We start from the raw sequence: 12,251 nt of genomic DNA, 5'->3' as shown, positions 1-12,251 counted from the left end.
TTATTGTCCTAAAACATAATATCAAGATTTAGTGGATTCTAAAGGAAACTACATTGAAATTCAGTAAAAACGGCAAAGTGATGAAAAGAAGCTTAAAATTTCAAATTTGGTCAGTAGGCTGTGTGTGATTCTTGGATAAGGAATTATACCGAAATTATTCAATTTGGGAAACGTAGATTTGTGTGTTACGTGTATGTTTATTCAAGAAATAAAGCAATTAACAGTGAAATTATTGGGAAATACACCGAAAGCATTCATTCAATTTTCAAAGAAAGAAAGTACACATATCTATCTAAAATTAAAACATTATTGTAGTAATGCCTGTGCTGTCGAAATACTGAAGAGTCTTGATTTTCAACACAAGGAGTAATTTTATGCGTTGTGGTTGATGTGATTGGATTTATGCCAATGTCCACGAATCAATATATAAAACAGAAAATATGTAATAATATTATTATTGAAGTTTTCTATTACATTTATGTTGAATTTGATTACATTTATTTGTTATTTATCCGTCCAATTTTACAATACTGCATGTAGTGTCACTCTCTTCCTTTCATTGCACATTAGTTTACCTGGAACTGTAGATTACTTGAAACTAATCTACAGCTACAGGTAAACTAATGTACAGTGAAAGGTGTACTAATCTACAGACAGAACAAGTACTTGAACAATAGTCCAAATAAAGTACTGAGGACAACAACAACAAAAGATGATATCATAGCCATGTTTTAAAATTGTCAAAACTCTTCAATTTAGGAAGCACCCTACTGGTATTTGTCTACCAAAACTTGATTCTCATCCCCTCTGTCGATGTCAGGCTATTCGAGGTGCCCTTGTGCCAGGACAAGACCCCCTCGGCCCCCTTTTTGTTTTATCTTCAGACTCTTGTCTTACCTACACTGTTTTTCTAAGAGCCTTGCATGTTGTATTTAGAGACATTGACCTTGACCCGTCCAATTTTGGAGGGCATTCTTTTCGCCTGGGAGCTGCTACTTGGGCTCATTCCGCTGGGTTTGGGAGTTCGCAAATCCAATTACTGGGTTATTGGGCTAGTGATTGTATTAAGCGTAATGTAACTAAATGATGACAAACGTGCTGCGCTTTCAGCTTTTTGTCAAACCTTTCATCTGGTCGATAAGAATATGTATATCAGACCAATTCAATTAACAATTACCTTTTTTCAACGGTACTTCAACCTTACCAGGTACACAACAGCTTAATTGGGTTTGGATCCACAGCATTACAACATTGTGTTACATTTCTCATTGTATTTTGTAAGTTACTTGGTTATACATGTATATGTGATTGTATTTCAAATTTGTCTGCTTGTGTGTAATAAAGATACTTGAATTTAATTAGAGACTAAGTAAAGTGGTATTTAGCTGTAAATTGAATTTTAGATAGTTTCGTATTTTAGTAAAAATGCTGGCTTTGCATCTACTTGTCACGCGGTCTCGTTGTGATTATATGTGTTTTCACCATGCTGAGCTGAAACGGTTACTGACCGCTGCTAGTTTAAATCGCTTCCCCCACCCTCCCAGTAAATCACTACGGTGCATGCAGGTCATTTTAACTGCTATTTTTTTTCTCTATATAAAATTGATTACATATTTGTTATGTCAGTATTCACTATGATTGTGAGATGAGGTATCTACAACATTACAACTTTGTATTACAGTTTCTTATTGTATTTTGTTAGTTTATTAGTTATACACGTATATTTACAGTTTGCACTGACATGGACTCAGTAACCACGCTTTCTAGTATTATCATTATCAGTGTATAATGATAGTGCAACACGTGTGACGATTCTATTGTTAAGGGAATAGTCGCTTGCGTACCAACGTGGGGTATGGATGACTCGATTCCAATCAGCTGGTCAATCGAATTCGTGGACGATGACGGGAGAGAACAAAATATGGATATTTTGATAGAAAATATGCAACTGTCGCTCGAATAAATAATATTCATTTACGTGAAAAACTGTAAATATAAGGAATAGATTTTTTATTTTGTTGAGGTTTCGAAGTTATAATGATAATGGAGCCCGTGTAAAGGTTACATAATTTACACGTGCTCCATTATCATTATAACCTCATAACTCAACAAAATAAAACTATATTCCTTAAATATGTGATTGTATTTTAAATTTGTCTGCTGTTTTGTAATAAAGTCACTTGAATTTAAATTCAATGCATCTGTGCTTATATTGATAAGAGACTAGGTAAAATGACTAGTGTTATGAAATACTCCGTCCGAGGTAAAATGACTAGTGTTAGGAACTACTCCGTCCGAGGTAAAATGACTAGTGTTAGGAACTACTCCGTCCGAGGTAAAATGACTAGTGTTATGAACTAGTCCGTCCGAGGTAAAATGACTAGTGTTATGAACTACTCCGTCCGAGGTAAAATGACTAGTGTTATGAACTAGTCCGTCCGAGGTAAAATGACTAGTGTTATGAACTAGTCCGTCCGAGGTAAAATGACTAGTGTTATGAACTACTCCGTCCGAGGTAAAATGACTAGTGTTATGAACTACTCCGTCCGAGGTAAAATGACTAGTGTTAGGAACTACTCCGTCCGAGGTAAAATGACTAGTGTTATGAACTACTCCGTCCGAGGAAAAATGACTAGTGTTATGAACTACTCCGTCCGAGGTAAAATGACTAGTGTTAGGAACTACTCCGTCCGAGGTAAAATGACTAGTGTTATGAACTACTCCGTCCGAGGTAAAATGACTAGTGTTATGAACTACTCCGTCCGAGGTAAAATGACTAGTGTTATGAACTAGTCCGTCCGAGGTAAAATGACTAGTGTTAGAACTATCCGTCCGAGGTAAAATGACTAGTGTTATGAACTACTCCGTCCGAGGTAAAATGACTAGTGTTATGAACTACTCCGTCCGAGGTAAAATGACTAGTGTTATGAACTACTCCGTCCGAGGTAAAATGACTAGTGTTATGAACTACTCCGTCCGAGGTAAAATGACTAGTGTTATGAACTAGTCCGTCCGAGGTAAAATGACTAGTGTTATGAACTACTCCGTCCGAGGTAAAATGACTAGTGTTATGAACTACTCCGTCCGAGGTAAAATGACTAGTGTTATGAACTACTCCGTCCGAGGTAAAATGACTAGTGTTATGAACTACTCCGTCCGAGGTAAAATGACTAGTGTTATGAACTACTCCGTCCGAGGTAAAATGACTAGTGTTATGAACTACTCCGTCCGAGGTAAAATGACTAGTGTTATGAACTAGTCCGTCCGAGGTAAAATGACTAGTGTTATGAACTACTCCGTCCGAGGTAAAATGACTAGTGTTATGAACTACTCCGTCCGAGGTAAAATGACTAGTGTTATGAACTACTCCGTCCGAGGTAAAATGACTAGTGTTATGAACTACTCCGTCCGAGGTAAAATGACTAGTGTTATGAACTACTCCGTCCGAGGTAAAATGACTAGTGTTATGAACTAGTCCGTCCGAGGTAAAATGACTAGTCTTATGAACTAGTCCGTCCGAGGTAAAATGACTAGTGTTATGAACTAGTCCGTCCGAGGTAAAATGACTAGTGTTATGAACTACTCCGTCCGATGTAAAATGACTAGTGTTAGGAACAACTCCGTCCGAGGTAAAATGACTAGTGTTATGAACTTCTCTGTCTGAGGTAATATGACGAGTATTACGGACTTCTCTATCTGAGGTAATATGACGAGTATTACGGACTTCTCTATCTGAGGTAATATGACGAGTATTACGGACTTCTCTATCTGAGGTAATATGACGAGTATTACGGACTTTTCTATCGGAGGTAATATGACGAGTATTACGGACTTCTCCGTCTGAGGTCATATGACGAGTATTACGGACTTCTCCGTCCGAGGTCATATGACGAGTATTACGGACTTCTCCGTCCGAGGTAATATGACGAGTATTACGGACTTCTCCGTCCGAGGTCATATGACGAGTATTACGGACTTCTCCGTCCGAGGTCATATGACGAGTATTACGGACTTCTCCGTCCGAGGTCATATGACGAGTATTACGGACTTCTCCGTCCGAGGTCATATGACGAGTATTACGGACTTCTCCGTCCGAGGTCATATGACGAGTATTACGGACTTCTCTGTCTGAGGTAATATGACGAGTATTACGGACTTCTCTATCTGAGGTAATATGACGAGTATTACGGACTTCTCTATCTGAGGTAATTTGACGAGTATTACGGACTTCTCTATCTGAGGTAATATGACGAGTATTACGGACTTCTCTATCTGAGTTCATATGACGAGTATTACGGACTTCTCTATCTGAGGTAATATGACGAGTATTACGGACTTCTCTATCTGAGGTAATATGACGAGTATTATGGACTTCTCCGTCCGAGGTCATATGACGAGTATTACGGACTTCTCTATCTGAGGTAATATGACGAGTATTACGGACTTTTCTATCTGAGGTAATATGACGAGTATTACGGACTTCTCTATCTGAGGTAATATGACGAGTATTACGGACTTCTCTATCTGAGGTCATATGACGAGTATTACGGACTTCTCCGTCCGAGGTAATATGACGAGTATTACGGACTTCTCCGTCCGAGGTCATATGACGAGTATTACGGACTTCTCTATCTGAGGTCATATGACGAGTATTACGGACTTCTCTATCTGAGGTCATATGACGAGTATTACGGACTTCTCTATCTGAGGTCATATGACGAGTATAACGGATTTCTCTATCTGAGGTAATATGACGAGTATTACGGACTTCTCTGTCTGAGGTAATATGACGAGTATTACGGACTTCTCTGTCTGAGGTAATATGACGAGTATTACGGACTTCTCTGTCCGAGGTCATATGACGAGTATTACGGACTTCTCCGTCCGAGGTCATATGACGAGTATTACGGACTTCTCTATCTGAGGTCATATGACGAGTATTACGGACTTCTCTACCTGAGGTCATATGACGAGTACTACGGACTACTCCGTCCGAGGTCATATGACGAGTATTACGGACTTCTCCGTCCGAGGTCATATGACGAGTATTACGGACTTCTCTATCTGAGGTCATATGACGAGTATTACGGACTTTTCTATCGGATGTAATATGACGAGTATTACGGACTTTTCTATCTGAGGTAATATGACGAGTATTACGGACTTTTCTATCGGAGGTAATATGACGAGTATTACGGACTTTTCTATCTGAGGTAATATGACGAGTATTACGGACTTTTCTATCGGAGGTAATATGACGAGTATTACGGACTTTTCTATCTGAGGTAATATGACGAGTATTACGGACTTCTCTGTCTATGTAATATGACGAGTATTACGGACTTCTCCGTCCGAGGTCATATGACGAGTATTACGGACTTCTCCGTCCGAGGTAATATGACGAGTATTACGGACTTCCCTATCTGAGGTCATATGACGAGTATTACGGACTTTTCTATCGGAGGTAATATGACGGACTTCTCCGTTTGAGCCGACAAACTGTCTGGTGTCTGTCATTTTAGTCCCTGGTACGTATACAACATTCCAGTAGAGTTGTCCTACTACATTAATAAACATATGCAATATCTGATTCAAAATGTTTCAAGTCAATTAAGCCACTGCCTAATTTTAGTCCAAATAAGATTTATTTTTAAATGCTTTACCGAGTCGCGACGACCTAATTACACTAAATTGGTTTAATGGGCATATCTAGAACAATTTTTTTTTCTATTTAATTGAATGAAATGCCATGGTACAACATTAAAAAATACAGATCAAAATAAAGATGGAAATCATTTAATGGTATTAGCATATTCAGAAAGGAAATTATATGTTTTTAATTTTTTTTATTCAAAGTATATTACACTATATACAAAAACAACACAAATTAGAAAAAAAAGGACAATTACAAAAAACGTCTTTTGTCAGACTTTCTCTAAGGTATCAATGATAAGAGCCAGACTTATATGTAAGTACACTATACAAACCTGAAATGGATATAAGGATTCTAACAGAATGAGGAAGAAATAAGAAAAGAATTTATCAAAAAAGTTGCATGTATGACTTGGGGCAGTGATACATTAGCCTACTTTCTCTCAATATATTGATATCTAAGAGGAGATGAGAAGAGATGAAACAAAACTTTGATTTCCATCTGTCTTTGTTTCCAGAATTTTGACTAAGATGACCGCTGTCACTGTCCATATAAACCACACCCAAACCAACAGTAATTCATGGCTATACTGACCCCAGATTATGGTCTTGTTGGCAGTTTCCAGCTAAATATGACGATCACCAGATTGTATGGTTAATGTTGGTAACATACCAGGGACAATGCTGTCTAATGTTGGTAACATACCAGGGACTATGCTGTCTAATGTTGGTAACATACCAGGGACAATGCTGTCTAATGTTGGTAACATACCAGGGACTATGCTGTCTAATGTTGGTAACATACCAGGGACTATGCTGTCTAATGTTGGTAACATACCAGGGACTATGCTGTCTAATGTTGGTAACATACCAGGGACTATGCTGTCTAATGTTGGTAACATACCAGGGACTATGCTGTCTAATGTTGGTAACATACCAGGGACTATGATGTCTAATGTTGGTAACATACCAGGGACTATGCTGTCTAATGTTGGAAATATACCAGGGACTATGCTGTCTAATGTTGGTAACATACCAGAGACTATGCTGTCTAATGTCGGTAACATACCAGGGAATATGCTGTCTAATGTCGGTAACATACCAGGGACTATGGTGTGTAATGTTGGTAACATACCAGAGACTATGCTGTCTAATGTCGGTAACATACCAGGGACTATGCTGTCTAATGTTGGAAATATACCAGGGACTATGCTGACTAATGTTGGTAACATACCAGGGACTATGCTGTCTTATGTTGGTAAAATACCAGGGACTATGCTGTCTAATGTCGGTAACATACCAGGGACTATGCTGTCTAATGTCGGTAACATACCAGCGACTATGCTGACTAATGTTGGTAACATACCAGGGACTATGCTGTCTTTTGTTTGTAACATACCAGGGACTATGCTGTCTTATGTTTGTAACATACCAGGGACTATGCTGTCTAATGTTTGTAACATACCAGGGACTATGCTGTCTTATGTTTGTAACATACCAGGGACTATGCTGTCTAATGTTGGAAATATACCAGGGACTATGCTGACTAATGTTGGTAACATACCAGGGACTATGCTGACTAATGTTGGTAACATACCAGGGACTATGCTTTCTGATGTTTGTAACATACCAGGGACTATGCTGTCTAATGTCGGTAACATACCAGGGACTATGCTATCTAATGTTTGTAACATACCAGGGACTATGCTGACTAATGTTGGTAACATACCAGGGACTATGCTGTCTTATGTTTGTAACATACCAGGGACTATGCTGTCTAATGTTGGAAATATACCAGGGACTATGCTGTCTAATGTTTGTAACATACCTGGGACTATGCTGTCTGATGTTTGTAACATACCAGGGACTATGCTGTCTAATGTTGGTAACATACCAGGGACTATGCTATCTAATGTTTGTAACATACCACGGACTATGCTGTCTAATGTTTTTAACATACCAGGGACTATGCTGTCTAATGTTTGTAACATACCAGGGACTATGCTGACTAATGTTGGTAACATACCAGGGACTATGCTGTCTTATGTTGGTAACATACCAGGGACTATGCTGTCTAATGTTGGAAATATACCAGGGACTATGCTGTATTAGGTTGGTAACATATCAGGGACTATGCTGTCTAATGTTTGTAACATACCAGGGACTATGCTGACTAATGTTTGTAACATACCAGGGACTATGCTATTTTTTGTCGGTAACATACCAGGGACTATGCTGTATTATGTTGGTAACATACCAGGGACTATGCTGTCTTATGTTGGTAACATACCAGAGACTAAGCTGTCTAATGTTGGTAACATACCAGGGACTATGCTATTTTTTGTCGGTAACATACCAGGGACTATGCTGTATTATGTTGGTAACATACCAGGGACTATGCTGTCTAATGTTGGTAACATACCAGGGACTATGCTGTCTAATGTCGGTAACATACCAGGGACTATGCTGACTAATGTTTGTAACATACCAGAGACTATGCTGTCTAATGTTTGTAACATACCAGAGACTATGCTGTCTAATGTTGGTAACATACCAGGGACTATGCTGTCTAATGTTTGTAACATACCAGGGACTATGCTGTCTAATGTTTGTAACATACCAGGGACTATGCTGTCTAATGTTTGTAACATACCAGGGACTATGCTGTCTAATGTTTGTAACATACCAGGGACTATGCTGTCTAATGTTGGTAACATACCAGGGACTATGCTGTCTAATGTTGGTAACATACCAGGGACTAACATACCAGGGACTATGCTGTCTAATGTCGGTAACATACCAGGGACTATGCTGTCTAATGTTGGTAACATACCAGGGACTATGCTGTCTAATGTTGGTAACATACCAGGGACTATGCTGTCTAATGTTAGTAACATACCAGGGACTATGCTGTCTTATGTTAGTAACATACCAGAGACTATGCTGTCTAATGTCGGTAACATACCAGGGACTATGCTGTCTTATGTTAGTAACATACCAGGGACTATGCTGTCTTATGTTAGAAACATACCAGGGACTATGCTGTCTAATGTTTGTAACATACCAGGGACTATGCTGTCTTATGTTTGTAACATACCAGGGACTATGCTGTCTAATGTTGGAAATATACCAGGGACTATGCTGTCTTATGTTAGTAACATACCAGGGACTATGCTGTCTAATGTTGGTAACATACCAGGGACTATGCTGTCTTATGTTGGTAACATACCAGGGACTATGCTGTCTAATGTTAGTAACATACCAGGGACTATGCTGTCTTATGTTATTAACATACCAGGGACTATGCTGTCTAATGTTGGAAACATACCAGGGACTATGCTGTCTTATGTTAGTAACATACCAGGGACTATGCTGTCTTATGTTTGTAACATACCAGGGACTATGCTGTCTAATGTTGGAAATATACCAGGGACTATGCTGTCTTATGTTAGTAACATACCAGGGACTATGCTGTCTAATGTTGGTAACATACCAGGGACTATGCTGTCTAATGTTGGAAATATACCAGGGACTATGCTGTCTAATGTCGGTAACATACCAGGGACTATGCTGTCTAATGTTGGAAATATACCAGGGACTATGCTGTCTTATGTTAGTAACATACCAGGGACTATGCTGTCTAATGTCGGTAACATACCAGGGACTATGCTGTCTAATGTTGGTAACATACCAGGTACTATGCTGTCTTATGTTAGTAACATACCAGGGACTATGCTGTCTAATGTTGGTAACATACCAGGGACTATGCTATCTAATGTCGGTAACATACCAGGGACTATGCTGTCTAATGTCGGTAACATACCAGGGACTATGCTGTCTTATGTTAGTAACATACCAGGGACTATGCTGTCTAATGTTAGTAACATACCAGGGACTATGCTGTCTAATGTTTGTAACATACCAGGGACTATGCTGTCTTATGTTAGTAACATACCAGGGACTATGCTGTCTAATGTTTGTAACATACCAGGGACTATGCTGTCTAATGTTGGTAACATACCAGGGACTATGCTGTCTAATGTTGGTAACATACCAGGGACTATGCTGTCTAATGTTGGTAACATACCAGGGACTATGCTGTCTAATGTCGGTAACATACCAGAGACTATGCTGTCTAATGTTGGTAACATACCAGGTACTATGCTATCTAATGTTAGTAACATACCAGGGACTATGCTGTCTAATGTTAGTAACATACCAGGGACTATGCTGTCTAATGTTAGTAACATACCAGGGACTATGCTGTCTAAAGTTTGTAACATACCAGGGACTATGCTGTCTAATGTTTGTAACATACCAGGGACTATGCTGTCTAATGTTAGTAACATACCAGGGACTATGCTGTCTAATGTCGGTAATATACCAGGGACTATGCTGTCTAACAACATGCCGATTTAATCGTTATATTTAAGGGATATTTATCTATTTATTTTCTTTTTTAACACGTTTTTCTTTCAATTTTGGTTAATTTGCCACTTCCCTTTTTCCTCTTGTATTACATTTTCATGGCAAATATACTGTTCCATGGTCGGTTAATTGTGAGTGAAAATATCAAAATAAAATTAGGCAATAGTAACTCCAGCATCATTTTGTATTTAGCTGCGTTCAGTCCAATAACACTTTTGAAAAAAAAGTCATATATAGAAACGTCATATATGAAACACTGACTCCAAAACATGTCCTAGGAAATCAGCAAAAGGAATGTCAAATTAACAATATCGTGCTGAACTTTATTTGATGAGAAACCATCCTGACTTTGCGCATTTTTTGTCGTTGTTTGTCGACGTTTTTCCAACGTTCAAATGGATGACGCCATTTCACTTCTAAGACACTTACTTTTAAATTTAGATAGAACTTTTACAATTTTATGTGTTCTGGCCTGTAGGGTGTACCGGGCGACACCTATCCTGACGACTATAAACACTCTCTCTATCGGCCATACCATGTAAGTGTAGCTCCTTGTCAAACCTTACCCGAGTGAACGGTGTGTAAGGTCCAACTCAGTTACCGATCCCGGCGGGATACTCGGGAGGTGACCCCAGGTAGATAGTACGTGTCATATTGGATCAACCTAATATTGGCTGGCTGGTAATCAGAGATTTACATTGATGGACTGGACCCTCTGTGGACAGGCACTTTACTGATAGGAGATTTCACACGTAAGTTTTCTTATTAATTTATATCTAGTATGATTATCAGAACAACATCGGCTTCACACTTTTCTCATGTAAATTTTCTCATGAGAAATCAATAACATTTCATTTAGAATACGTCTTACAGGGAACAGGTGAGATTTTATTAATAATTGACATCACAGCTAACAGGTGAGTTTTCTTTTTAATTAACATTGCAGGCAACAGGTGGGTTTTCTTAAACATTACAATTATAAGAACCCGTGGTTCATTCCTGTCTAGCCAACCTTTTAAGTGAACATCATTCCAGTCTGGCCAACTTTCCTGTTTTCACACCTTGGTCAGACTTGGTCATACCTGAGTGACCATCAGTTAATTAATTATGTTCAAGTTAAAAGTAGTCTCTTACCTATATTTATTGTAAGATTTGATTCTACTGTTCACAGTACTGTATTTACATAATGTACTTTTTTTACAACTTATTTGAAAGAGGAAACATAATACATGTATATACATATACAGCAATGATGACGCGTCGCAAGATACTGGTGATAATAATATTATAATACCTTTCAGCGTAGCTAAAATTCACGGTTCTTCATCTTAATTGATACAAGATGGAACACTTTTCCTCTTTTTCTATTCGACTCTTTTACGAGTGAAAAAAACCCACTAAAACTTCTGGTATTCTGAGATTGAAATTGTTTTGATTAGATTTGAAAATATACTTAATATGAAATTGTTTCATATCAAATGAAACGTTACCTATACTTTGTAAATTCAATTAAACTTTGGGTATACCATATGATATGTATTGTGTGCATTATTGAGAAAACAATGCACAACTTTCAAATGTTGAAATCGTAAATAATAATGTATCAAAAAAGGGTATGTATATCAATTACATGTATAATGGACCTTTAATTGAACAGTGATATTCTGATGGAAATTTTCGATGTTCATGGGAAATATGTTGGCGAGTGTTGCTTTGGTAGATTTCATGGGGTGCTGACTGAATTGAGTTCATCTTCAAACAAATTAAACGAAATGAGCAGTTCATATTCAATTTGTTTCAAGAGGAACTCAATTCATCACCCCATGAAATCGACCAAAGCAAGATTCAATCCTTATGTTTCAATTCAATCGTAGTTAATTGACAGATTGGAATATTTCTGTATAATGATAAATGTTTCGATCTAAATCTCACTCAGACACACTAAAGGTGTGACAAGAGGTACAATGTATAGTACTGTTGTTAACGGTTTTTGTTAAACTTCGTTCTTTAATTAAATAGTTAATACAGTGTGTCTGATATAAAAATATTTTTGATCAAAATGATCCATTTGAATAGCATTTGTTCTGTTTCTTGAAGTTAATACATCAGTTTATACAAACATGTACGGCTTGATAATTTATTTTATTAGAAACCAACATAAACCAAAATTT

General features: G+C 38.0%; 2 protein-coding genes across 2 annotated transcripts; both read left to right on the top strand.

The window, feature by feature from the left end:
• Positions 1–6,333: 6,333 nt before the first annotated feature.
• LOC138319820 (uncharacterized) lies at positions 6,334–7,764 on the top strand. Its single transcript, XM_069262950.1, has one exon. It carries the CDS (start codon positions 6,334–6,336, stop codon positions 7,762–7,764), a length of 1,431 nt encoding a protein of 476 aa, XP_069119051.1.
• A 120-nt stretch (positions 7,765–7,884) lies between these two features.
• On the top strand, positions 7,885–10,071 carry LOC138319819 (uncharacterized). Its single transcript, XM_069262949.1, has one exon. The coding sequence runs from the start codon at positions 7,885–7,887 to the stop codon at positions 10,069–10,071; it is 2,187 nt and encodes a 728-aa protein (XP_069119050.1).
• The last annotated feature ends 2,180 nt before the right edge of the window (positions 10,072–12,251 follow it).

Source organism: Argopecten irradians, chromosome 3 (assembly GCF_041381155.1).
Source record: "Argopecten irradians isolate NY chromosome 3, Ai_NY, whole genome shotgun sequence".
NCBI lineage: Eukaryota > Metazoa > Mollusca > Bivalvia > Pectinida > Pectinidae > Argopecten > Argopecten irradians.
Note: the sequence above shows the minus strand (reverse complement) of the source record. Positions and strands in the feature narration are given on the sequence as shown.